At 43.3% G+C, this 27,740-nt stretch overlaps 1 protein-coding gene across 6 annotated transcripts in view; it reads left to right on the top strand.

Moving 5' to 3' along the window:
• The window catches only part of TRAPPC9 (trafficking protein particle complex subunit 9), a 578,288-nt gene that overhangs the window by 357,945 nt on the left and 192,603 nt on the right, over nucleotides 1-27,740 (top strand). For all 6 annotated transcript variants that reach the window (XM_040494495.1, XM_040494496.1, XM_040494498.1 and 3 more), the window contains one exon: nucleotides 7,462-7,604. In XM_040494495.1, coding sequence (XP_040350429.1) covers nucleotides 7,462-7,604 — 143 coding nt within the window. The remainder of the gene's footprint in view (nucleotides 1-7,461; nucleotides 7,605-27,740) is intronic.

Here is a 27,740-nt window from a genome sequence, read left to right as displayed (position 1 = left end):
GAGGCTGGAGCTTCCCACACTATGTTGAATGACATTGGTGAGAGTGGACATCCCTGTCATGTTCCTGACCTTAGCGGGAAAGTGCTCAGATTTTCCCCATTGAGGATTAGCAGTGGGTCTTTTGTATATGGATTTTATGATCTTGAGTATATTCCTTCTATCCCTGTATTCTTGAGGGTTTTTATCAAGAAAGGATGCTGTATTTTGTCAAATGCTTTCCCTGGGTCTATTGAGAGAATGATGTGGTTCTTGTCCTTTATTTTTTAATATCCTTTATTTTATCCCATTGATTTGTGGGTACTGAGCCAGTCCTGCATCTCAAGAATAATTCCCACTTGATCGTGGTGAGTAATTCTTTTAATGTATTGTAGGATCTGGTTTGCTAGTATCTCGTTGAGGTTTTTTGCATCCATGTTCATCAGGGAAATTGGTTTATAGTTCTCCTTTTTAGTGGGGTCTTTGTCTGGTTTTGGAATCAAGGTAATGCTGGCCTTTTAGAATGAGTTTGGAAGTTTTCCTTCCATGTCCTTTTTTTTTTTTTTGGAACAGCTTCAAAAGAATAGGTGTTAACTCTTCTTTAAATGTTTGGTAGAATTCCCCCTGGAAAGCCACCCGGCCCTTGTTTGTTGGGAGATTTTTGATAACTCATTCAATTTCTTTACTAGTTATAAGTCTGTTCACATTTGCTATTTCTTCTTGTTTCAGCTTTGGAAGTTTATATGTTTCTGGAAATTTGTCCATTTCTTCCAGATTGCCCAATTTGTTGGCATCTAATTGCTCATAATGTTTTCTTATTATTGTTTGTATTTCTGTGGTATTGGTTGTGATCTCTCCTCTTTCATTTGTGAGTTTGTTTATTTGGGTCCTTTCCTTTTTCTTTTTGATAAGTCTGGCTGGGGCTTTATCAATTCGGTTAACTCATTCAAAGAACCAGCTCCTAGTTTCATTGATTTGTTCTATTTTTTTTTTTTTCATTTTGATATCATTGATTTCTGCTCTAATCTTTATTATTTCCCTTCTTCTGCTGGTTTTGAGCTTTGCTATTCTTTTTCCGGCTCCTTGAGGTGTAAGGTTAGGTTGTGTTTTTGAGACCTTTCTTCCTTCTTTAGGAAGGCCTGGATTGCTATATACTCCCCTCTTATGACCACCTTTGCTGCATCCCAGAGGTTTTGGGCTGTTGTGTTTTCATTTTTATTGGCTTCCATGTACTTTTTAATTTCTTCTTTAATTTCTTGGTTAATGTATTCATTCTTTAGTAGGATGTTCTTTAATCTCCAAGCATTTATGGTCTTTCCGAATTTTTCCTTGCGGTTGATTTCAAGTTACATGGTGTTGTGGTCCGAAAATAAGCATGGTATAATCTCGATCTTACTGTACTTGTTGAGGCTGATTTGTGACCCAGGATGTGATCTGTTCTGGAGAATGTTCCATGTGCACTTGAGAAGAATGTGTATTCTGTAGTGTTAGGATGAAATTTTCTGAATGTATCTGTTAAGTCCATTCGGTCCAATGTGTCATTCAAAACTATGGTATCCTTGTTAGGATTTTTACATCTAAGTTTATGAGGGAACATAGGTCTGTAGTTTGTCTGTCCATGTAAACCCTTATTTTAGTATTTGGGTAAGACTGGCCTCTTAAAAAGAATGGGGCCATCTCCTCTATTTTCTGAAGGTGTTTGTATAAAACTGTATTGTCTCTAACCTGAAGTGTTGATAGAATTCAGTGGGGCAATCCTCTGAGCTTGGCTTCTCTTAGGAGAGCTGTTTTCAGTTGTGAATCCAGTGTCATCAGTTAACATGGGGCCCTTAGGTTTTCTAGTTTTTCTTGGTTCCGTTTGGTAATGTGTTTATTTTATTTAAGTTGAATCTATTGGCACTAAGTTGTTTGCACTATTTTATTATTCTTTTAATGTGTGTAGGGTCTATGCTGACATTCATTTCCTTTTTGATATTGGTAAGGAGTTTCTTCTCTTTTTTTCATAGGCCTGACTTAGGGGAATATCACATTTAATGATGTTTTCAAGAACTAGATTTTAGTTTAATTTAGTTTTCTCTATTTATCCATTTCAATTTAATAATTGGCTGATTATGCCCCTCTCGCTGTGATGTTGTTCCTTCTTATCCAACTCCTGGCCTTCCAGCTGTAATAGTATTCTGTATCTCCATATATCCTGGGATATTTGTCTAGAACATGCAATGGTTTATCTTAAGATATCTCTGGGCTTGTGTATTTAACTAGACTTGAATCCCTGTAGGTGGCCTCGTGTCTTCTCCCAGTGTCCCTTACACAGTAGACATGTGTTCATGGTCAGCAAATGAGTACGTGGATGGATGAATGCTCTTCTGAATAGTTTGCAAAAATGGCAAGAGAGAGGGCTATGCAGCCATGTAGCTCTGCATTTAAATCCTGGATGTGCTGTCTTCCTGGGTGTGTGGCTTGGTGCAGTCTTCTGACTGCTGTGAACCTTGTTTTTGAAAATAGGACTTTCTTTGTAGGACTCTTAAGAATGTTAGAGTCAATCTATATAGATCACTTATCATAGTGCTTGGTACCTAGTAGCTGCTCAATAAAAGGTAGCCTTTGGAAGACCTTTTATTTTAGCTCAAATAATAAGTTGTATGCCTAGAAGTTTCTTTCCTTTAGTTCCTTGCCCACTACTGATTTCTCTAATAGTCCTTTTCCAAGTAAGGACTGCACCATGTTCTGAGAAGGGGAAGTCTCAGGACAGAATAGCACATTGCTTCTCATTACATTTTGATTGAAAAAAAAGTTTGAGCATCTTGTGTCTTTTGCCTTAATATTGTAATTTTATAGGGCTGAGGAGACTTTTTTTTTGAAATGAAGGAAGAAAGACAGGAACAATAATTTCACAAAATAATTAATTTGCTTGACTTTTATAAATTATTTTCCCTGTAATTACATCTTTTCCTTGCTTCTTAACAGAGGAAAGACTCAGCCACTTCCAGAGAAACAAAACCACAGACTCTTCCTTCTTTGTTATGCTGTTACCTATCCTGTGTATTTTTTGCTCCATTCCTAGGCGATTTCTACTACATCACATCCTGAAAGTGACTCTTAAGTTTGCCTTAAAAAAACAAAGACCATGTGACACTTGTGTTACCTCACAGGTTTGGGCATTTCAAGGCTGTTTTTCAGAATGTTTGTTTCCCTGACCACCATGCCTGCAGTGTGGGAAGACTGCCATGTAGATGTTGGCTGATGAGTTGGCTTCGTTTATTAGTTATTTGTTGAGATACTTGTTCACTCACCGTGTACTGCGTTCTCTGAGATCAGGGGTCAACCCTTATTCTGCTGGGAGCATAGAGCCTGACACCAAAAGTACCCAGGAGGGAAAAGAAGACGAATGAAAGAATAGACTGAGCAAATGGAATCTGTTGTATTCAGAAGGTTGTTAGAGAAAGGCTTATTGGGATGTGTGTATGTGGGGGGTCTTGCTACTTGCTGGTGACTAGGGATTTTTCAAAAAGTGTGAGAAACATTCACAAGAAACCAGCAGTCCTTTTGTGAGATGATAGGGCAGTGCTTTATACTGTGGGAAAAAGATTTGTGATTTTGCTGAGTCCAAAATAGGATCTTTGGGTATTAAAAAAGGTTTTGTCTTTTGTTGAGCCTTTTTTGAAGTGAGGAAGTGTAGGAGTCATCTTGGATGAGGCGTGGCTTTATCTGGGCCATGAAGGGTGAGGAACATTTATGCAGGTGGAAAAGTGAAATTTATGCAGGTGGAAATCAGTGAAAGTGTTCCTGGTGGTGCACAAGTTGAAAGGAACCTATAAGCCCATACGTGTGAAGGACACCTTAAAGAGGGGTAGGAAGTGAGTTTTTAAAATGTCGCGACAGACTTGGACAGATCTGTCTCCAAAGAGAATCATAAATGGCCGGTGATCACATGGAAAGACGCTCAGTATCACTAGCCGTTAGGAAAATGCAAATCAAAACCAAAAAGAGATACCACTTCACCCCCGTTAGGAGGGCTGTTATAAAACCAACAAATCCACCAAATGGGAAATAGCAGATGTTGACAAGGCTATGGAGGATTTAGGACCCTTGTGCACTGTTGGTGGCAGCTGTGGAAAATGGTATGTTGAGTCCTAAAACAATTCAATATATAGAAATAAATGAATTCCCCAAAGTGTTGAAAGCTCTGTCTCAGAACGGGTGTTTGTACACCCATGTTCATGGCAGTGTTACTATTCACAATAGCCGAAAGGTGGAAGAAACCCAGGTGTCCATCAACAGACAAATGGATAAAAGAAAATGTGGCCTGTATACGCAATGGAATGTTATCCAGCTTTCAAAAGAAAGTTCTGGGGCGCCTGGATGGCTCAGTAGGTTCAATGTCCTACTCTTGATTTCATCTCAGGTCATGATCCCAAGGTCATGGGATTGAGTCCCATGTTGGGCTCCACTCTGAACGAGGAGCCTGCTTGGGATTCATTCATATTCTCTCTCTCTCTCTCTCTCTCTCTCTCTCTCTCTCTCTCTCTCTCTCTCCCCCGCTCCCCAGCCCTTCCCCCTCCCTCTAATTCTTTCCTCCTTCCTCTTTCTGCTCACATGTGCTCTCTCTCTAAAAGAAAGAAAAGTTGTGACACATGCTACAACATGTATGACCCCTGAAGACATTCACCTGAGTAAAATATACAGTCACAACAGGACAGAAACTGTGATCTTTTTAAGTGAGGTTTCAAGAGTCATCAAATTCACAGAGACAGAAAGAGAATGGTGGTTGTCCAGGGCTGGGGGAGGGGAGCAGGGACTTCGTGTTTAACGATAGAGTTTTAGTTTGGGAAAATCAAGACGTTCTGGATATGGATGGACGGTGGTGATGGTTGTACAGCCATGTGAATGTACCTAATGCCACAGAACTTACATTTAAAAGTGATTAAAATGGTAAATTTTATTACATATATCTTACCGTGATACAAAATGGGGGCGGAAAAAAGAAAAAGAAACAGGGCTGAAATCCATTTCCCATTTCTTCCCACTTTAAGCCGTGTTGCCTCAGGGTGTCCAATGGTGGGGTTGCAGAGGGAGAAGGGCGTTTGTTTCATGAGCATCTGTTGGTTCTGCTGCCTCCTTTTCTCCTTGAATCTTCGCTGGAGTCTGAGATAGGCATTCGTTGTTGTCCCTGCGTCACGGTGGAGAAACGGGCTGGGAATGGTGGGCAAGAGCCCGAGACCTGGTGGAGCCGGTGCGTCAGACTGAGCTTAACCGGCCTGCACCCCTCCCCCGTACCGTGCGGCTTGGCCACTTCTGGAGCTTTTTTTCACCTGGCCTTCTCACGGCCAAGTTCTTGTCCCCCTCCCGATGCCCTTTCTGTGACCACTTGCCCATGCAGGTTGTTTATTTTCCAAGTCTGCGCTGCGGTCGCCTCTCCGCTGGAGACAAGAAATCGGTCAACGAAAGCGGTAACTAAAGGCTGAACACGGTGTCTGGCCAGGAGGGTTTATCGAAACAGGACTCCTGAACAGAGAGAGGAAGGCAGGCAGCTCCTTCTTCCTGTCGGAAGCGTGGCTTGGTGGCGCTCTTACCAGGGGAGAGGACACGTGCGTCCCCCCCTTGGGCACATGGCACCGAGGTCCCGGATGGCCACGGCCGGTGCCGCTCTGGTTTCTCTGGCCCAGCGGAGAGCTCGGACTTGCACATGTGTCTTCAGTGGTCTGCTGAGGGCCGGCCGTGGGTACTTTCTCAGACCCCTCTTTACGTGGCCTGGCTGCAGCGGTGGGCGTTCTGGCTCTTCGTCCTGAGGGTCTGCCTCCCTGGGATTCCCGTGACTTCTGTCTCTCGTTGCCTGTGCTTTTGGGGTCCTACCTGTGAAACCACAGCCTCGTCCACGGTCACGAAGCCCTACTTCTGTTTCCTTCTTCCGGTTTGATCAGCAAGCTTTCCGTGTCAAGAACCATACAGTACATACTTTGGTTTTGTCGGCCACGAATGGCTACTTTCATATGTTCTTTGTTTTTCTTTGTTGTTGTTTTAGAGCCTTTTGACTCCGTAAAAACTGCTCTCGGGGGTGTACAGAACCAGGCTTCAGGCTGCTTTTGGCTGGGCCGTAGTTGGCTGGGGCCCATGCTGGGACTTGACTGCAGAAGGTTGAGTCACCGGAGTGAGGAGTTGAGCTGGGTTTGAGATTTCTTGTTGCTATAGTTACTTGGGCGCGCCACAGGCTCCCAAATTCCTCTGCTGTTGTCATATGCTGGGGGGCAGGGCAGAGGGTAGGGGCTGCTGAGGCGCCAGGGCGTTTGCCCAGAGTGGTCTTCCTCCATCCCCAGCCCTTCCTGCACCACCAGGGCTGGGGGCTTTCCATACCGTGTTCCTTCCCCACTGGTGCTGGTGGCAGGAGCAGGTGGGGTCTCCCTGCTGTCCTTGTCCCGCACTGTGCATCTAGGTCTGACGTTATGGGCTCCCTTGGCATCCCTGCTCCTTGCCCACGCGGCGACCTCTCTGCCCAGCACATGGTGGGCATTGTGGACGAGTGGGTTTCCAGCTCTGACAGCATTGGTACGGGATTCTGGCTGGGGACCACCTCCTGCCCCTCCCCCCACTAGAATGGGTATTTATCCCTGCCACTGTACTCTTGGCATTGGTCGCCCCTCCTCCAGAAGCTTAGGATTTTGCTTCAGAGTAGAGAAGGGTCTGCTTGGGGATGGGAGGGGAGTGTGGGGTTGGGGCTGGTGTCTTGGCTTCTTACCTTTATTTGGTGGCTGCTGACTCCCTTCCTCCATGCCTGTGCTCTGGAGGGAGGCTACCTCTGCTTCCCCCACCGCAGCCCCCTGCCCTAGTCCTGTGTGTGTATACCCCGGGAGGGTTCATGGTGAGGAGCCTACAGTGGGTGGGAACTATCTTCTGGTCTGGGTTCCCAAGGGGGTCTTTGCTATTATTAGAGCCCCTACTCAGCCTTTAGCAATTTATTAACCTTTGGGCTAATTGCTTCCTGCCAGTTGTGTGCTGGCTGGCTCTGTACTTGTTGAGAAGATATCCCTACCCTTTACCTTCCAGAAGGGCCTTGTACCTCCTTGGCCTTCTGGCTCTGTGGTTACCCTGCGACCTCATCTCTTGATGGGTTCAAGGAAGTGTCAGGAGTTTGTAGCTGGTCAGCCTTACTGACTGTTGACCTGGGAGCTATGCTCTACCTCCCGGACAGAAGTGCCACCTTCCCCCAACCCTCTCGTCTGTATGTTGAAGTGATGCTGATTGAAATGTGTTTTTCTCTCAGAAATGCTCCAGGAGCCACAGAATAATTTTGGAGCCTTTTTCCATTTGTGCATCTGGGCTGAGGGATGTTGGTGCAGACACAGGGCATCCTAGGAAAGATGGTGCAGGGGCCCAGTTTCCGAGTTGCCCAGTTGGGGTTATCTTCCCTCTTACCTGAGTGAAGCCTGCCTTCTGGAAGAAAGCCCATCAACTTGGCGATTACTAACTACCGTGTTTACATCATTTTAGACCTTGGAAGCTATCCTGAATTTCAAATACTCTGGAGGCCCGGGCCACGCTGAAGGGTATTACAGGAACCTGTCCCTGGGGCTGCACGTGGAGGCTGAGCCGTCTGTGTTCTTCACCCGAGTCACTACTCTGCCGGCGACCAGGTAAGAGGATCTCTGCGCTATGATTGCCTTCTTCTGGAATCTGACAGCACTGCATTTGGAATTCCCACCTCAGGATTCATCTTGGTCCCACCTCTAGTCAAATCCACACCACCGTGCCAAGTTGCGTAGCCTCCCTGGGACTCAGGTTTCTGTATCAGAAAAACAGGCCTTATAAGAAGTGCCTTTTCCTTTAGTTGTAGTGGACGGGCTTTACACCTTGTAACGTGGCGGAATAATAACATCAACATTACAACATGCTTGCTTGTGGCCGTCATTGTACAGGACACATTTCCTACTCATGGCCCTGAGGCTGGTCCTGGCTTCAGTCCGATTCCCTCTCCTGCTAGTAGGGGTTCAGCAGGTAGCCACATGTCCTGGGGACTCCTGGAGTCTAACATCTCTTCCTGTGTCACTTCCGGCATCCCTGGAAAACAGCGTGCAGAGCCAGGCTGTCCAGGATCTCGGCACCTCCCCGTTCATGGAGTTCCCGGCCATCTAGAGCCCTGGGCTGTTTCTGCCCAGGGCGCCCATCTTGCACAGACATTTTCTCTCCAGTTTCCTCCTCCAGGCCTAGCCTTCCTCCAGGGGGAAAGAAATCAGACAGCGTGTCTATGTCAAACCCAGAAGTGGCCAGAGGTCCTAGAGGTACTCTGCTCTGAGGCAGGAGAATGACAGTATCGCATCGAAAACTTTGAGAGAGAGTCGGGAGTGGTTGGTTCTGAAAGTGGTGGGTGGTATTCCATCCAACCGGGCTGCTCTTTGCAGATTCTTCCTCCAGTGGCCAGCAGCCTGTGGGAAGCAGGTGCAGATTACCACCGAGTACTTCCTATTTATTGTTATGTCCAGTGGTACCTTACATGTTGGGGTAGGATGCAGTGGGACAGTATTACTTCTTCCTCTTTTTTTTAAAGTTTATTTATTTTGAAAGAGAATGCAAGTGGGGGAGGGCAGAGCGCGGGGAGGAGAGAGAGAATCCCAAGCTGGCTTCGTGCCGTCAGCATGGAGCCCAATGCGGGGCTTGAACCCATGAACCGTGAGATGATGACCTGAGCTGAAATTGAGTCAGATGCTTAACCAGCTGAGCCCCCAGTGCCCCTAGTATTGTTTATTCTTGATAGAGTTACGGTGGCAGTGATCACAAGCACCTCTGTAGCCTTGAACTGGGAAAGAACATCACAGGCAGCAGCCCCTGCCCTCCACCCGTGGGTTCCGTGTTCCACAGAGTGAAAGAGAGGGATGTTGCTGCCCACGTTAATGTTGATAAAAAACTCCTTTTAAAGTGATACAGCCCCAAATAATAAGTGTGGTTTTGGTTTATAGGAAAGACCATTTTTCTTCCCAGCCATTGGAGAATGGCTCCACAAGAATTAATGGCTTAGCTTGGGCTTCTTAGCATCGCATTTCATCATCTGTCACTTTTTTCAGTCCGTGGAGTAATAGTCTTTCTTGCCAAGGCTTGCCTCTGTTTTGCATTTGTTGTATAAAGCATCAAAGCACTTACCCCCGGGGAGGCTGTGACCAGGGCTGCTGCCAGATGCTGTGAGAGTATTTCAGGCCCTTCCTGTGCATTAGGGCTGCTCCGTGATGTACCTGCTGTGTTCCTTTCTCATCCTCGCATCGCCTGCTGCCACTGCTCATATAAATAGTTCTTGGAAGCAGCACAGGTTGTCACTGAGTTGGGTTTTCTCCCCCCTCTTGATACCTGGCTTCCATGTCATGGCCCCTGCAGCTCTCAATGACAATTTAAGATGACAAAAATGCTGCCATGTGGAAAGGAGCAAACACACTTGGAAAAGTCAGTGGTTAGCTCAAGTGCTCTTTGGCTCCCGATTACCCCACCCACTGATTCTACTCTTTCTTGTCGGCCGACATGGTCTTTCTCTTGCTCTCGGGATTGATCTCCTAACCTTCCCTTTCCGTTCCCGCTAAGTCTGATTCTCCCCAGATCCTGTGGATTGAACCTCTGAGACATCTCCTGACCCCCTCTGCATTCCACTGCACGTCTTGGTTACCTTTCCTTGACACTTTAGGAGTAGTTGCCTGTGTGGTCCCCCTGCCTCCAGTTTTGCTCCTGCATCATCCTGTAAATGCAGACGGATTAAAGACTTTCCCAGTACTTGGGAGATAAAGTTCAAAGTCCGTATCGTGATATTCAGAGGACTTAAACATTTGAGCCAGACCTTTGCCTTTAGCTCTGTTTGTTCCCACTTCCTCCACACATCCAGGAGAAGACACTTTGCCTCTGTCAGCAGCACTAGGTGTATCAAGACCATTTCCTGCAACATGTCTTTGCATACATTTCTAAAACTCTTCTTCAACTGTCTTTCACCTACTCTTTTGGGAAAAGTTTGTTGGCCATTGATGATCTACTATGTCACCAGTTTTGTAAAATTTTCCTGAATGTGACTAGATAGAGTTGGTTGGTCCTTCTGTGGGCCTTGTGTTTCTAGTAAAGTACTTACCAGACTATAAGCCTTTCAACAAGTACCTTGAATGTTTCACTTATTCTTTAAATAAACAACAGTATTTCATATTTTAGATAAAGCACTCAGTGGGGTAGTAAATGGGTAGAGCCCGTCCTTGTGTTTCATCAGCCTGATAAAAGCTAATCAGGCAGAAATAATATCAAATGAAACATGGGTCTATATTAAGGAATGTTGAATCCTAGAAATGGAAATAGCAAGTGAATAAACAGAAAAGATTCTTCCCCTTGCTTCTTAATTTCTCTAAAAGACTATTGACTATTTAAAGAAAAAATAAGAGCATATAATTTTGTTGTGCATATCATATAGAGAAGTAAAAAATGTGTAACCAAAAATAGCACAAAGAAATGGAAGGGAGATGGAGGAGAGGAGGATGGCGGTTCTTACGTGCTACTGTTACGATACCGTTTGAAGCTAAAATGTAGTAAGTTAAAGATGCATATTGGAAACCCTTTAGCAACCACTTAAAGTGTGGATAATAAGCCAGAAGAGAGAAAATGAGTTACTAGAAAATGCTTAGTCTGAAAAGGGGGGAAGAGGTGGCAAGTAAAGAACTAGAATCTTAATAGTCGAATAGCAATGTGGTAGACTTAAATCTAATGTACGGAGAATTATATTAAATGTAAATGGACTAAAGACTGTATTTAAAAGTGCAAGTTGTCAGACTATAGTAAAACATAAAAACAAACAAACTAGAGACAACTACATGTTTTCTACCAGAAACTCACAATTATGTAGAGTGTATAAGTACAAATATGGGGGGGAAGATAAGCCATGCAAACACTTAATCATGAGAAAGTTGGTGTGGGTATATTAATATCAAACAAGTAGACTTTGAGGAGAAAAGGGTAGGATAATTTTATTGATAGAAAGGTCAAGTCATCAAGAGTACATAAAAAGTATAAATGCAAATGTACTTAAAGCATAACTTCAAAATAAAACCAGGATCTTGGGGAGAAATAGGAAATACCAGTTATAGTTGGGTATTTCAACACCTGTATCTCAGTATTTGATAGACAAGCAGACAGAAAATTAGTAAGAATATAGGAAACATGTATACTTGTAGTAAATAATTCCAGCTAACTGATATTTATAGGACACTAAATGCATATATTAGAAAAGATGAATGGTTCAAAAAAAGGGTGAAGAGTAGTTACCAATGAAATGGAAAATGAAAAAATAATATGTAAAGTATATGGAACTAAAAGTTGATTCTTGGAAAAGATTAATAAAATTAATAAACTATAGCCAGGATGATCAGAATTAAAAAGAGAAAGCACAAATTACTGTGAATGAATCACTATAAATTCTGTACACATTAAAATAATAAAAGTATATTATGATAAATCATATTCTGATAAATTTTACAAATGAAAAATGTTTTGAAAGACAGAAATTACTAAAGTTGACACAAGAAGAAATAGAGTCTTTGAGATAGTCCCATATCAGTTAGTTTATTTTTTATTTATTTAAAAAAAATTTTTTTTTCAACGTTTATTTATTTTTGGGACAGAGAGAGACAGAGCATGAACGGGGGAGGGGCAGAGAGAGAGGGAGACACAGACCCCGACGCGGGGCTCGAACTCACGGACCGCGAGATCGTGACCTGGCTGAAGTCGGACGCTTAACCGACTGCGCCACCCAGGCGCCCCCCATATCAGTTAGTTTAAATTCTTAATTAAAAACTCCCCATGAAGCAGACTTTACACTCAGATGGCTTCACTGTGAAATATATCAAACTTTTAAGGAGAAATGATACCACTTTTACAAAAATTCTTCCACAAGTAGACAAGGGAGGGAATACTTCCAATTCTCATTTTATGACACTATCTTCACCCTGATGCCAATTGGGAGAAACATTATGAGAAAGCCAATGTTGTGATCCATGTCCTCATATGCATAATTCTAAAAATTCAGAACCGAATACTAATAAATCCACCCTAGCAATATAAAAGAGATATGCAATATGAACAATTCAGGTTTCATCCAACAACACAAGGTTGTTTTACCATTGAAAAGTCAGTGCATTTACTAACAAAATAAAGGAGAAAAATAAGATGTCAGTTGATGAAAAAAATCCTCTGACAAAATTGAACACTTATGATAGAAACTGTCCATAAACAAGGCTTGGAGGAGAACTTGTGCAGTCTGATCTGGATGATCTACAAAACCCTAAAATTATGTAGCTTAACATAATACTTAATTGGGAAAGACTGAGGACTTGTTCTGAGATCAGGACCTGTCAAGACAAGTATGTTTGCTCTTGCCAGTCTATTCATTACTTTTCTGCCATTTCTACCTAATCAGGGTGGGCAATGAGATGAGAAACGAATTAAAGCTCTAAAAATTGGAGATGAAGAACAGTTAGCAATCACATGTGTTTGCATGATACATATGATCATGTACGTAAATATTCTAAGAGATCTACCACCCTAAAGAAATTATTAGAACTAATAAGTTAACAAGATTGCAGGATGATACCATATTATATTCAGAAATCGACTATGGTTTTATACACTGGCGTATAGTAGCAATTAATTTACAAATGAAATTTTGAAAATATTTGTATTATAGTAAAAAACATTCAACACTTAGGGATAAATCTTTTTAAAGATGATCTCTACCTTGAAAATGTCAAAGTACAGCTAAGGGAAATTAGAGAACACTTAAATAATTGGAGAGCTATACCATGCCTGTTGATTTAAAGAATCAATTATTGCTAAGATACCAGTTCCCCCAAATTGGATTATAAATTCAGTGCAATTCCAGTCAAAATCCCAGCAGGTTGGGTGCCCGGGTGGCTTGGTCGGCTAAGCGTCCAACTCTTGATAGCAACTCAGTTCTTGGTCTCAAGGTCATGAATTCAAACTCCACGTTGGGCTCCACCCCAGATGTGAAGCCTACTTGGAAAAAAAATAAAATCCAAGCGGATTTTTTTTGGAGTACAATTGACAAGTTGTTACAGAAATTATTTCAAAATGTCTATTGCCAATGGACTAGACACACACACACACACACACACACACACACACACACACAAAAAGTTGGTGTAGGCGATGATTTTAAGGCAGTGTGCCGTTAGACTAGCTAAGACAGTGCTATTGTTATAGACAAAGGGATCAATGGACCATAATAGTCTAGAGATAGGCTTTTTTATATATGATCAAATGATTTTTAAGGTATGAAAACAACTTCACATGGAGTGAAAAGGTTTTTCAACAAATGGTGCTGGAAGAACTGGATACGAATGTGGGGAAAAGAAGAACTTTCACCCATAGATTCCATCATACACAAAAATTCATTTGAGATGGGTTCTAGACCTAAAAGAAAAAACTTTGCTACTTTTTCTTTGAAAAGGTTTATAAAGTATCTTTGTAACTTTGGTGCAAAGATTCGTCAGGTGGGGTCAAAGACTACTAACTATAAAATTAAAAAGTTGATAAAATTTAAAACTTCACCTTGTGAAAAGGCAGGGTGCATGCTGTGAGCAAAAATGCATTACACATTTATGCAATGAGGTCTTGTATCCAAAACATAGGGAAGTCTTTAAAAATAAACACTTAGTGACAATTAAAAAATGGGTGGAGGATTTGAACAGGGCACTTGGGTGGCTCAGTCAGTTGGGTGTCCAGGTCTTGATTTCGGCTTAGGTCATGATCCCAGGGTTGTAGGATCAAGCCCCACGTCGGGCTCCACAAACAGATATTCACCCGAAAGTGCTGAGCATCATTCATCATTACAGAAGTGCAGATTAAAACCACAATTAGATACCACTGGATACCCTTTAGTGTGGCCAAACTTAAGACCAACGATACTAAATGCCGGTAAGAATGTGAAACAGCTGGAGCCCTATAAATCACTTACGGGATGTAACGTGGCACCCCCACTTTACACATCGGTCAGGCACTTTGTGTAGAGTGTGACATCTGCCTACCCAAGGACCTCACGGATTTTGACTCAAGAAGAAGAAACATTTATATTCACAAAAAGATGCCTGTAAGAAGTTTCATAACAGCTATCTTTGTAATGACCCAAACTGGAAACAACCCCAAATGCAGGGGAATGAATGAAGAATCTGTGATATATCCACACAGACGAACATACTCAAGTGAACTACAGGTATATACGACAACATGGAATAAACTCGAAACTGTGATGCTAATCACTGTATGACTTCATTTATAACAATTTCTAGAAAAGGAAAACTCATTCTGAGAAAACAAGTCTAAACAGTGGTTGTCTATAGGTTGAGGTGGGGCAGGGCAGGAATTGACTTGGAAGGATGAGGCTACAAATTGTAATTTGCCAGTTTGCCTGGGACTTAGCAGCTTTTAGGTCCGAAATCCCTTTGCCCTGGGAGAGCCTTCAGTGCTGGGCAAATCCAAACAGGGGGTCACCCCAGAAAGAATAGCATCTTTCTGAGATGGTGAAATGTATATCTTGATGGAGGTGTGGGTTACAGGATTGTAGACAAATGTAAAGCTCGTCAAACTGTGTGTGTATTTCTGGTCTGTGTATTTCATTGTATATGAACTATACCTCCAAAATTTTGTTGTTCACATGCAAAAGTATATGTACAACTGGAGAGAACCCTTGATTTTTTTTTTCAATTTTTTAAAATGTTTATTCATTTTTGAGAGACAGAGCATGAGCAGAGGAGGGGCAGAGAGAGAGAGAGGGAGACACAGAATTGAAGCAGGCCCCAGGCTGAACTGTCAGCACAGAGCCTGACACAGGGCTCAATCTCAGTGACCGTGAGATCTTGACCTGAGCTAACGTCAGACGCTTAACTGACTGAGACTCCCAGGAGCCACAAGAACACTTGATTTTATACTGGAGAAGGAAAGGTGGCAAAGAAAATGGAACATTGTCCAAATTCTTGAAGAATGAGCAAGGTTTCACCACTCATTTGCTGGGAGGAGTGGGGGACTAACACTGGACTTCTGTTTCCTTGGCCAGATTTTGAGCTCTGTGCAGTCCGGAGGCAGGAGGTTAACCTTGGTACCTCAAGGCTTGGCACCTTTGGCCCATGGTAGGGCCGTGTGAAACTTAAGGAGTGATTGGACGAGTATAGACAGTTCTTGACTTATGATGGCCTGACTTAGAATCGTTCAACCTTATAGTAGGGTGAAAGTGATCTGAATTCAGTTTCTACTGTTTTTGTGATTTTGAACTTGGATCTTTTCCTGGGCTAGCGGTATGTGGATACTTGCTTGTTAGGCTGGGCAGTGGTGGGGAGCTGCGGCCCCAGTCGGCCAGTGAGTATGAGGGTCCACGACTGGCACACTGACGCCCATTCTACATCCTCAACGGCCATTCTATTGGTCAGTACGGTAGTCAGTTATATGAGATATTATTAAATAGGCATTTTTGATGTTTCTGCCCAACTGCAGACTAATGTAAGTGTTCTTAGGCACATTTAAGGTGGGCGAGGCTAAACCGTGGTATTTGGTAGGTTAGTGTATGAAATGCATTTCAACTTAGGATGGGTTTATCTGGATGTAACTCCACTGGAACTGGAGGAAGATCTGTAGATGACAGCAATACTACATTTTTTCAGGTGTGTTTTGTGTAAAAGGCATTGCTTCTAAAAAATTTTCTTAAGCTCTATTTTCCTTAGAGACCTATATAAACTACATGGCCTGGAATATAGTAGAATTACCATGCATTTGATTTGGGTACTCGAATTTTGCATTTCATTGAGGTTGATGTGACAGTGTCTCTGGAATTCATTATTTTTTATCTTGCTCACAGGTGATTTTTCTGTTAGCATCATGCCATTTTAGAGTCAAGCATCCATCCCCATAGCAGGCCCATTTTGACTCATTTGCTTTATAAATGAGTTCCAGAGAAGGGTGTGTGATTTGCCCAGGTTCTCACAGCTTGCTGGTGACAGACTGGCATCCACGGGTCACGGCTTCAAGACCTCTGCAGCACAGACGGCTGGATGACCCGCAGTACGTGTTAGTTGGAGCTTGTGTGGAGATTCGGGCTGACTTTGGTGCAAAAAAGCCACATACACATCAAAAGATAACTATTGCTGGCATAAACAATCTACTTGGAACCCAAAATATAAATGGATACGAAGGCATTGTGCTCCTTGGGATGGTTCTATATACCTGCTCCTCTCGCGAATATTGATAACTGATGCAGTTTTTCTCACTGGGAGTTGTTTAATGAGAGTGTTTTAGGAGTGAAGGGGGATGGGAACTCCTATTTATTCAGGGCCTGCTGTGTTCTAGGGAGTGACCTAGGTCTGTCGGGCTCAGCGTCCTATTAAACTCCGTACACCCTTCGAAGTCGGCCTTGCTCTCTGGAGATGTTGCCTGAGCTGTACGTTAACGAGTGGAAGAGGTGTGGTGTGCTTTCCGGCCTTCTGGGCACCGTTTCTGCCAGCGGTCCTCTGAGCTGGGAGCGCAGAGGCCTGGGTTCTGGTCTGCATTCTGCCCCTCACCCCTGCCATATCTTTGGAGGCGGCTGGCTCTCCCCCAGGTCCGCCTTCCTGCCCCTCACGGGAGTGCTCGGCGTGGCCCTGCTCACCTCACCCGGCTGATGCGAGAAGCAGAGGACGCCACGGAGGACGCAGGTGTGTTCTTGACCCCAACGCGTGGTGAAGATGGGAGGCAGAGCTCTCTTTGCTCTTTCCCCCCACTTCTCCCTCAGGGGTGTGCATGGGTCTCGGATGACTTGTATTGAGGAGATTGGTTGCTTTGAGATTCACTCGTTTCACACAAAGCTGGCTGGTATGTTGTTAGGGAGCAGACTGAAACGGATTGGGCCATGCCACCCCTGTCTGAATGCCCAGGCCTCGTCTCTCCTGAGGAGCAATTTCTTTCTAGTCTGTTAGAATAAATGATCCAATCTCATGCATTGCTACTCTGAGCTATGTGAAAAACACTCTCCCCTGCGCAGGGCCAGGGTGTAATCGTTACTACGTTATTAAGAGAAATCCTACCACTTGACACATCACAGCACTTATCCCTGGCCGTTTAGAAAAGTTCCATTTCCCCCCGTGGGGTAAGACCGCTCAACTCTGTAGGGAACATGTGCTCACAGACCCATAATAAAGGCAATCTTAACGTTGGGTTGTTGGGTTTTATCGTGGTAGATCTTTTTCAAGTTGTTACATTTATTTATTAAGTTGGTTTCAAGCTTAACAAGAATGTAGCGTTTTAACAAGCACCAGGATTCAGAAGACGTACCTGTATCTGCTTTCAAATTTTGATTCCACTGCTTACCTGCACTGTGATCTTGAGCAAATCATTTATATTTCTTTAGCCTGAAACAGATAACATTGATAGTGTCCAGTTGTGCTGACGTAAAAATGTGTGTAAAGTACCTAATACAGTGCCTGACACCAGGTAGATCACTGAAAGGAGGTGGTTGTCACTTTTCTCGTGTGTCTGCCGTGCACGTTCCAGTCGTGTGCCACATTCTAGGGACAAAGGGCTAGGGTGGGTCGTGCAGAAACGTAACAGCTTTGGTGCAGCGGGCTCTGTGGACGTCCTTATGATGTCACTCACGGAACGTATCTGAACGGTCCCTTCGCCTTTGCCCCACTGCTGGACGCACTGCTGTATCGGTACCACCTAGCCAATGATGCAAGCGGTCACTGGAGCCCCTGTGTGGCTCGGTCCCTTAGGCATCCGGCTCTTGATCTCAGCTCCGGTCTTGATCCCGGGGTCGTGAGTTCAAGCCCCGTACTGGGCTTCACCCTGGGCGTGGAGCCTACTTAAAAAAATAACCAGGCAGTAATCAATGGAATTGTTAAATATCAGAATGGGGATGTGAGCAGTGTGGGGTGAGAATCTTGAAGAAAACAGCTGAATTTGCATCGGATGGTTACAAGGGGTATGGCAGGAACTCTTCAGGGAGGTGGGGGTAGGGCACTTCATGGTCCCTGTGATGGGGAGCGACGGGCAGAAGGGGGCGCCCAGTGCAGGGTGCGGCTGGGCACTGGAGTGGACCCTGGTGGCTGCTGGGGGGCGGGTATTAACCTGGTTTGGCCCCAGGTGGCTGGCAGGCACCAGAGAGCTGCCTCATCTTTTGCACTGGAGTATTTATTACCAATTAAACCTAGGAAGAAAAAGGCTCAATCCTCCTCTCCTCTGAGATGACAGAAAATGAAATGAGGTTTTAAATTCTGTTGGTCTGATTCAGACCCATGCCATTTTTTTTTCCAATTTATTTTGAAGTAGATTTTCACAGGAAGTTGCCAAAAAATGTACAGATCCTGTGCAGCCCACATCCCGCCCTCCCCAGTAGGATATAAAATATTCAGGTCTGCAGTTGGGAAATGGAGAGAATAAATACTGAGAAGAATTACTTGAAGTGCCCAGTGAAGACCCCTTTATAATATTTAATGAACTTTCCAAATTTTTTTATTAAAAATTTTTTAAATGTTTATTTACTTTTAAGAGAGAGAGAGACAGACAGACAGACAGAGCGCACACGCACCAGCAGGGGAGAGGCAGAGAGAGAGGGAGACACAGAATCCGAAGCAGGCTCCAGGCTCTGAGCTGTCAGCACAGAGCCCTGTGCGGGGCTTGAACCCATGAACCGGGAGATCATGACCTGAGCCCAAGTCGGATGCGTAACTGATCGAGCCACCCAGGCGCCCCGAACTTTCCAGATTTTTTTCAACACAGAGGCTTTAGCAAGGTTGTTGATGTCCATGAGATAGAGTAGGCCATGAAAGGCCCAGAAGTCCTGGAGACGGTGCCCTGTGCTTAGCCCTGGGTCCGTGTCTGGGGGAGGCCCGCTGCGGCCCCGCTCCCACTTGGACTGGAGGTGGTATCGTTGGGATGCTGCTCTCAGCTGCTGCCTCACACATCTAATTTCTGGGAAGGATGGTCCAGCGCAGGGTGGGGAACTCGTGCTCTTGCCTTGTGGCAGGGGCCAGGGTGGTCCAGCCAGCGAGCCCACGTGAGAGGGTGGTGAGCCCGCCTCTGCCCCACCATCACCACCTTCTCGGCTGTCTGCGGGGACGGGAGGAGAGCTGCCTTGCCTCTTGGAGAACCACACGCAGCACCGCTGCCCCCAGCTGCCACGGCGGTTCAGTTGGTGGGCGCGTCAGGTTGGAGGGCGCTTCCTCCCCTCCCCCACCTGCTGGCTCGCGTTCCCTGAGATGTTGACCCCCCCCTTTCATTGTCTTTCCAGCTGTTAGTGTATTGTAGGCCTGCGGAAGCCTGGAGGGTGGGACGCAGCCTGTCAGAGGCAGGAGCGGCTGGACATTCTGTCTAGACTGATACCCACACGGTTAGCCCTCTGTGGCTCCTGGTCTGCTGGCCATGAGCCCCACGTGTACCACCTCCCAGTTTCTGTGTCTGCTCACAGGTGTATCTTGAGGAGACTCCTCTTGTGTCTTACTGATTCGTAGTAATAAACTATTAAAACTGATAATTTTGGGGGGCCCGGGTGGCTTGGTTGAGCGTCTGACTCTCAATTTTGGCTTGGGTCATGATCTCACAGTTCATGAGTTTGAGCCCCGCATTGGGCTCTGTGCTGACTGCTTGGAGCTTGCTGGGATTCTCTCCCTCCCTCTCTCTCTCTCTCTGCCCCTTGCCTGCTCGTTTGCGCTCTCACTCAAAAAAAAAAAAAAAAAAAAAAAAAAAAAAAAAAAACAAAAAAAAAAAACAACAACAAATCGATAATTTTAAGTGATCTGTATTTTATCTTAGGTTGTGATATCCTTAAATATCACCTGTTGATGTTCGTTTTAAGACCATATACTTACTAAAGACAGATGTAAAGTTTTCTATTTAACAAATAATAGACATTAATATATTTGGAAAGTGTGATTTATAAATGTCAATTTAAAATGCCTACGTCACGTTTGATTTAGGGATTGAACGTAAGGGTAAAGGCAGATTCTATAAAAGCAAAGGTTGGCCAGAGTTTCTTTGCAACCTAATGATTAGAATTCTTGCACTTTGCATTTTTAAAGTTTTACTAGTTTGTTTAATCCTTGTAGAGTGAGTCTCAAATGCTGATACGTGGAGTGATTCCAGGCGGTTGTTTGCAAATATTCTTCTGTGAGCAATTCTATTTGAATCTGGCTTCTCACCATTCCCAGAAAACGAAAAGCCATATTGGACCCGGTCATGCTTATGTGCTATCGTTGTGAGTCACAAAGCATCTGGCGGTGCCCAGCACACACACCTGGTGTCAGTCACCAGAGGCACAATGTCACACGTGTGCTCCTGGCTCCTGTCTCTCACTTGTGGTCCGTTCTGAGTACAAGTTCGGCGATGTAACGGAGAGTAAGCGGTGGGTTCTTCGGAGCTGCTGTGGTGCTATGCTGGTCTGTTGGAAGACGAGACCGCGTTGTGACCGAGCCATGATCATGTTTCTCTGAGCGCCAGTGGCCCCTGGGCGCTCTGTGTCCTGCACCCTCAGCCTGTGACATGGTTGCTTTCTATTTAAACAGCTTTATCGAAACGTCATTCACATACCATACAGTCCACCTGCTTAGACCGTAATTGAGTATGTTTAGTATGTTCAGAGAGTTGTTCAACCCTTAGCGCAGTCTAAATTTGGAACTTTCCATCCTCCCCGAAGAGGCCCTGTACCCTTTAGTAGTTACGCCCATCCTTCATTCCTGGCAGCCACAAATCTCTCTAGATTGTCTGTTCTTGATATTTTATATCCGTGGAATTATGCAGTAGGTGACTGCCTTCTTCCACTTAGCATAGGGTTTTCAAGGTTCACCCATAGTGAAGTATCCTGTCCTTTGTTTTTATGGCTGAATAATATTTCATCGTGTAGATATACCACCTTCTGTTGATCCATTCTTTAGTTGATGGGTATTTGGGTTGATTCCATTTTCTGGCTGTTAGAATAATACTGTTGTGAATATTTATGGGCAAGTTTTTGTGTGGACATATGTTTTTATTTCTCTTGGGGATACCTAGGAGTGGAAATATCGGATCATATGGTAACTCTATATTTAGTCCTTTTAGGGACCTGCCAGACTGTTTTGCAAAGTGGGTGCACCATTTTGCATTCCCACAGTAGTATCTTGAGGGTTCCAATTTCTGCACGTCTTGCCGACATTTGTTAGTGTGTCTTTGTAATTATAGCCATTCCAAGTGGCTTCTCTTAAAGGGAGGTTTTTAAAACATTATTTAAGAGCTTATTAACTGAAAAGTTAGAAACAGAGATCCTTCCTGCCATTCTCAAGCTGGGCACTCATTTTTTTTCTGGAAAGAAAGCAGATGAGAGAAAACAAGAAGGCTTACAGAACTTTGATAAAAGACCACACGCATTTGGCCAATTTGGTGTGCGTGGCTATCCCCGTGTGTTTTGGTTTTGTTTGCTCACTTGACTGCACTCCTCAGGATGATTGAACACTAACATTTAGACCCTGGGAGGCCTCAGAGATACTGACCAGACTCTGGGGGGCTGAGGGGAGAGAGCGCCCCACTTACTTTCTGGTTGAGGCACTGCGGTGTTTAGATAGGCTGAGACCTTGGCGTGGGAATTTCTCAGGCTCACTTTCAGCTGAGTCAATATTGAATAATTAGCTGGGAGTGCTTGGTTGGCAGGCCTGTATGCTTTCCCTTTGGCGGCTCCACTGACAGCTACCCAGCTAATAATAATCACCAGCTCGTGTGTTGATGTAATCCTCTGCCAGAGTTTTCTTCCTGCTCCTACTTTCACCTTCTTTTTCCATTGGAACCTTTTAATAATTTTATGGTACAGGCACTCTTGTCCCCGTTGGGAAAACTGAGGCTCAGAGAAATGAAACGGTTTGCTTAAGACATTACAGACATTGGGCTACAGAATTGGTATTCATTCACGACAAGTTTTATGCACCAGAGCTCATCAGACTCGTCATGATGTTTATTTTTTAATTGCGTCAGTTAAAAACATTTTAAAGTGACACACAGTAAACATGACTTCTCTGATGTACAGTTTTATGAGTTCTAACTCACATGGACATTTGTATATTCACCACAGTCAGGGTAAAAAACAGTTCTATCACCCCCCAAGAGTTCATTCATTGCGTTACCCGTTATAATCTTACCCTGCCCCACCCCTCAACAGGTGACCACAGATCTGTTCTCCGTCGCTGGGTTTGACTCTCCCAGAATGTTATATAAATGGAATCATGCTGTATTTAAGCTTTGGAAAGTGAGTTTTTTCACTGACTATTGATTTTGAGATCCGTCCCAAGTTGTTGAATATATCAGTAGTTGGATTTTTTTTTTTTTTATTATTGCCGAGGAGGTTTCCGCTGTATAGATGTACTGTAGTTTGTGAGTTCTTGTACCAGTTAAAAGACATTTGGATTGTTCCCAGCTTTTTTTTTTTTTTTTTCAAGTTAGTTAACATACACTGTGGTCTTGGCTTCAGGAGTAGAAACCAGTGACTCATCATTGACCTATAACCCCCAGCGCTCATCCCAACAAGTGCCCTCCTTAATGCCCATCACCCATCTAACCCATCCCCCCACCCAACACCCTTCCAGCCACCCTCAGTTTGTTCTCTGTTTTCAAGAGCCTCTTAACGTTTGCCTCCCTCTCTGTTTTTATTTTTTTCCTTCCTCTCCCCTAGGATCACCCATTAAGTTTCTCACATTCCACATATGAGTAAAATCATGTGATATCTGTCTTTCTCTGACTGACTTATTTAGCTTAGCATAATAACCTCCAGTTCCATCCACATTGTTGTAAATGGCAACATTTCATTCTATTTCATCACTGAATAGTATTCCATTGTATATGTAAACCACATCTTCTTAATCCATTCATCAGCTGATGGACATTCGGGCTCTATCCATAATTCGGCTATTATTGACAGCACTGCTCTAAACATTGGGTGCATGTGCCCCTTCAAATCAGCATTTTTGTATCCTTTGGATAGATTCCTAGGAGCAATTGCTGGGTCATAAGGAAGTTCTATTTTTAATTTCTTGGGGAAACTCTACACTCTTTTCCAGAGTGGCTGCACCAGTTTGCATTCCCACCAAGAATGCAGTAGGGCTCCCCTTTCTCTACATCCTCATTAGCATCTGTTGTTTCCTGAGTTGTTAATTTTAGACATTCAGACCGGTGAAAGGTGGTATCTCTGTGGTTTTGATTTGTGTTTCCCTGATGATGAGTGATGTTGAGCATCTTTTCATGTGCCTGTTAGCCCTCTGGATGTCTTCTTTGGAAAAGTATCTATTCATGACTTTTGCCCACTTCTTCACTGGATTATTGGGTTTTCTTTGGTGTTGAGTTGGATAAATTCTTTATAGATTTCCCTTTATCGATACGTCATTTACACATACCTTCTCCCATCCTGAAGGGTTGCCTTTAGTTTTGCTGATTGTTTATTTTGCTGTGCAGAAGCTTTTTATCTTGATGAGGTCCCAGTAGTTCATTTTTGCTTTTGTTTCCCTTGCCTCTGGAGACATGTCGAGTAAGAAGTTGCTGCAGCCGAGGTCAAAGAGGTTGCTGCCTGTTTGCTCCTGTAGGATTTTGATGGTTTCCTGTCTCGCGTTTAGGTCTTTCATCCATTTGGAATTTATTTTTGTGTCTGGTGTAAGAAAGTGGTCCAGTTTCCTTCTTCTGCATGTTGTTGTCCAGTTCTCCCAGCACCATTTGCTAGAGAGACTTTTTTCATTGGATTCTCTTTCCTGCTTTTTCAAAGATTAGTTGGCCATATATTTGTGGGCCCATTTCTGGGTATTGTCCCCAGCTTTTTGTGATTGTGAATAGAGCTGCTATGAATACCTGTGTATAGTGTTTTCATGAATGTAGTATTCGTGGGGATTTTTTTTTTTCATGGCTTAAAATATGGTCAGTATTCTGGTAAATGTTGCTGAACGCTTGAGAAGTACATGTGTTGTGCTGCTGTTGGGTGGAGTGTTCTCTTAGTGTCCATCAGATCCAGGTGGTCTGTGGGGTTGTTTGTTCTGTGTCCTTGCTGATTTCATGTCTCATTTGCCGTGCCTTGCTGAGAGTGGGGTGACATCTTCAACTTGGCGATTTTGTCCATTTCTTCTTTCACTTCTCTTTCTTTCTGTATGTATTTTGAAGCTTCTGTAGCTAGGTGTATTTAGGTTAAGAATTATTATGTGTTCTTGGTAAATTAATGCTTTGTCATTATATAATGATCCTTCATGTTCTTATTGATTTTCTTCTCAAATTTTTATTTAAATTCTAGTTATTACCATACAGTACAATATTGGTTTCAGGAGTAGAACTCAGTGATTCATCACTTACATACAACACCCAGTGCTTATCACAAGTGCCCTCCTTAATACCCATCACCCATGTAGCCCATTGCTCACCCACCTCCCTCCATCAACCCTCAGTTTGTTTTCTGTTGTTAAGAGTCTCTCATGATTTGGTACCCCCTCTCTCTCTCTCTCTCTCTTTTCCCCTTCCTCTATGTTCTTCTGTTAAACTGTACATGAGTAAAATGATATGGTATTTGTCTTTCTCTGACTTACTTTACTTAGCATAATACAGTCTAGCTCCATCTATGTCATTGCAAATGGCAAGATTTAATTCTTTTTGATGGCTAATATTCCATTGTGTGTACACACACACACACACACACACAACACATCTTCTTTATCCATTCAACAGTTCGTGGACAGTTGGGCTCTTTCCATAGTTTAGCTATTGTTGATAATGCTGCTAAAACATCAGGGTGCATGTAACCCTTCGAATCAATATTTTTGTATCATTTGGTTAAATACCTAGTAGTACAATTGCTGGATCATATGGTAGTTCTGCTTTTAACTTTTTAAGGAACCTCCACACTGTTTTACAGAGTGGCTGTACCAATTTGCAATCCCACCAAGGGTCTAAAAGGATTCCCCTTTCTCCACATGCTTGCCAACACCTATTGTTTCTTGTGTTGTTAATTTTGGGCATTCTGACAGGCGTGAGATGATATCTTATCATGGTTTTGACTTGTATTTCCCTGGTGATGAGTGATGTTGAGCATTTTTTCATGTGCATGTTAGCCGTCTGAATGTCTTCTTTGGGAAAATGACTATTCATGTCTTTTGCCCATTTCTTCACTGGATTGTTTGTTTTTGGGTGTTGAGTTTGATAGATTCTTTATAGATTTTTGGATACTAACCTTTTATCAGATATGTCCTTTGTGAATATCTTTTCCCATTCTATAGGCTGCCTTTTAGTTTTGTTGGTGGTTTCTGTTGCTATGCAGAAGCTTTTTATCTTGATGAGGTTCCAATAGTTCATGTTTGCTTTGTTTCCCTTGCTTCCCGCAATGGGTCTAGTAAGAAATTGTTCCCATTGAAGTCAAAGAGGTTTTTGCCTGTGTTCTCCTCTAGGATATAACATTCTTCTTTATCTCTGCTTATTTTCTGCTCTTACATGTACCCCGAAGTGTCTGATCCTAATGTAATACTCCAGGGTTGTTGTTTTTTTTAAATGAATGTTTATTTGGTGTATTCTTTTCTATTCATGTACTTTTAGCCTAGCTATATTGTTCTCTTTAAAGTGAGTTTATTCTAAATAACATATAGTTCAATCTTTTTGAGTCTGTTCTTACAGTCTCTGTTAATTATGTTTAGGTCATTTATATTTAATGTAGTTCTTGATGTATTCGTATTTAGGTTTTTCTATATTTTCTTCTAAAGGACTTATTTTTTTAACATTTAGTTACTAAGTCTATTTGAAATTTATTTTTGTTGATGGCGTGAGGTAGGGATATCATTTCTTGGTGTGTCTGCATCACCATGTGTACCAGCACCAGTTAGTGAATCTTCCCATTAATCAACACTGCCACTTCAGTCATATATCTACTTGTCTTATATTCATGGATCTGTTTGGGGCCTGTTTTTTTCCACTGATGTATTGGTATATCACTGCCCCCAGCATCACTGTCCTCATGACTCCAGCTTTATAACAGTTCTTGATATCTGTTTGGCCAGCTCCCTTCCAAACATCATCCTGACCATTGTTCTGTATGTTACTCGCCCTTTGGTCTTACATATAAATTTTAGAAGCAGTATTTTGAATAGTTTTGACCAAAACTGAAACTCTGTTGGGATTTTGTATTGTGTTTCATTGAATTTCTAGAAATTTATAAAGTGGGGACGTATTTTTAAAAAAGTTAAGTCTTCCCCTCCTTGAACAAAATCCATTTCTGCATTTATTCATTGTCTTCAATACCAATCCATAAAACCTTAAAACCATTCTTCATGAATGTCCTGAAAACATTTTTAAAAAGATTTATTCCTAAGTGCATTGCTATTGTAAATACACTTTCTTAACACAATGATTTGGTAATCGTTTCTTGTCGGCATATACGAAAGTTACTGATTTGTGTGGGTCTGTGTCCTCACCTACTATTCAACAGCCTTTTGAGTGTGGTTTTCCTCATTTTACAAAATGACTAAACGTTTCATTTTGTAAGCTCACCTCCTCTTTCCCAGCCCTCTCCCATCACAACACTGTGATTTCCATGAAGGTGGAGGTGAATTTTTCTCGTTACTCTCATACAGACTCCCAGTGCCTGAAACAGTGCCTGACACACAGCAGGTACTCAGTGGATGTTTGTATGTGTTAGATGAAGTAACACAGTTCCTAACCCTCAGCAGAGGAAACAGTACATACTAACTCAATTGAGGTGGTTTCACACACACACACACACACGGCTGTCTTTGCCTGGAATGTGTGTCTCCTGTCTACATGACAGCATCATCCCCTTCCCAGGCAGATGGGCCAGTTCTTCCAGGAAGTATTCCTGGGTTTCCCTATACTTCATAAAGATGGATCCAGAAAAACACAAACAAAAAAAGAAGACAAAACAAAGCAAAGCAAGCTGGGATTAAAAGTAGCTATGTGCTCAAATGGATCGTAAAACCTAAGAAAATCATCCAAAGTGTATGGAAAGATACACCAGAGTAAAGGACATTATGGTGGGTACAAAATGCTGCTGCAGTTGAGGAAATTAATTTATGAATGATGGAAAGTAAAGGTCTTCCAGTACATCATGACTCCAACACTCCTGGGGAATAGAAACACCATGTCAAGAGGCCCCCACACTCAGTGAGTCAGAGGAAAGAGGACACACGAGCATGACGGACTGGTGTTCATTCCCATGCGGTTCTCTAACATTCTGTGAGTGAAAACCACATATATCTGAGTCTTTTCTTCCTGCTCTAAAAAATCACTTCAATTTTCCTCCTCTGATAAATGTTTTACGAATTCCCATTCCTGATGAAAGATTTTGCTGTGATTAAAGATTTCATGAAGTTATGACAAAGGCAGAATAGATCTTCATTCTTGAAAGCTCATTTTTCTGTGAGCGGAGTGAAGACGCCTCTTGTATGCAGCTGTCAGAGCTAATGAATATTTTCCAAGTGCCGTACCTCTGGGGAAAACACTCCCACCCAAGGAACCTAGAATCAACCAACGTGAACCTGCTTCTCTGAAGACGTGTGGGGCACTGTCTCACAGAAACAGCAGGAATGAGAAAGGTTTACCTTCCTTCCCTGAGAGTGGGTTTACAAGTGCACATCTTGAAGAGCTGGTATTTCACAGATGCCCCGTAGCCTGGTGATGATGATGGCGGTGCGCATGTGGGTGTGTGCGTCCCTGGCCAGGTGACTGCACACTTCCCCCCCTCAGATCCCTTCTCTGGAAAGAGCAGACAATGAAGTTTAGAATACTTGACTCCC

Source organism: Herpailurus yagouaroundi, unplaced genomic scaffold (genome assembly GCF_014898765.1).
Source record: "Herpailurus yagouaroundi ecotype Mexico unplaced genomic scaffold, PumYag 186, whole genome shotgun sequence".
Lineage (NCBI taxonomy): Eukaryota > Metazoa > Chordata > Mammalia > Carnivora > Felidae > Herpailurus > Herpailurus yagouaroundi.
Note: the sequence above shows the minus strand (reverse complement) of the source record. Positions and strands in the feature narration are given on the sequence as shown.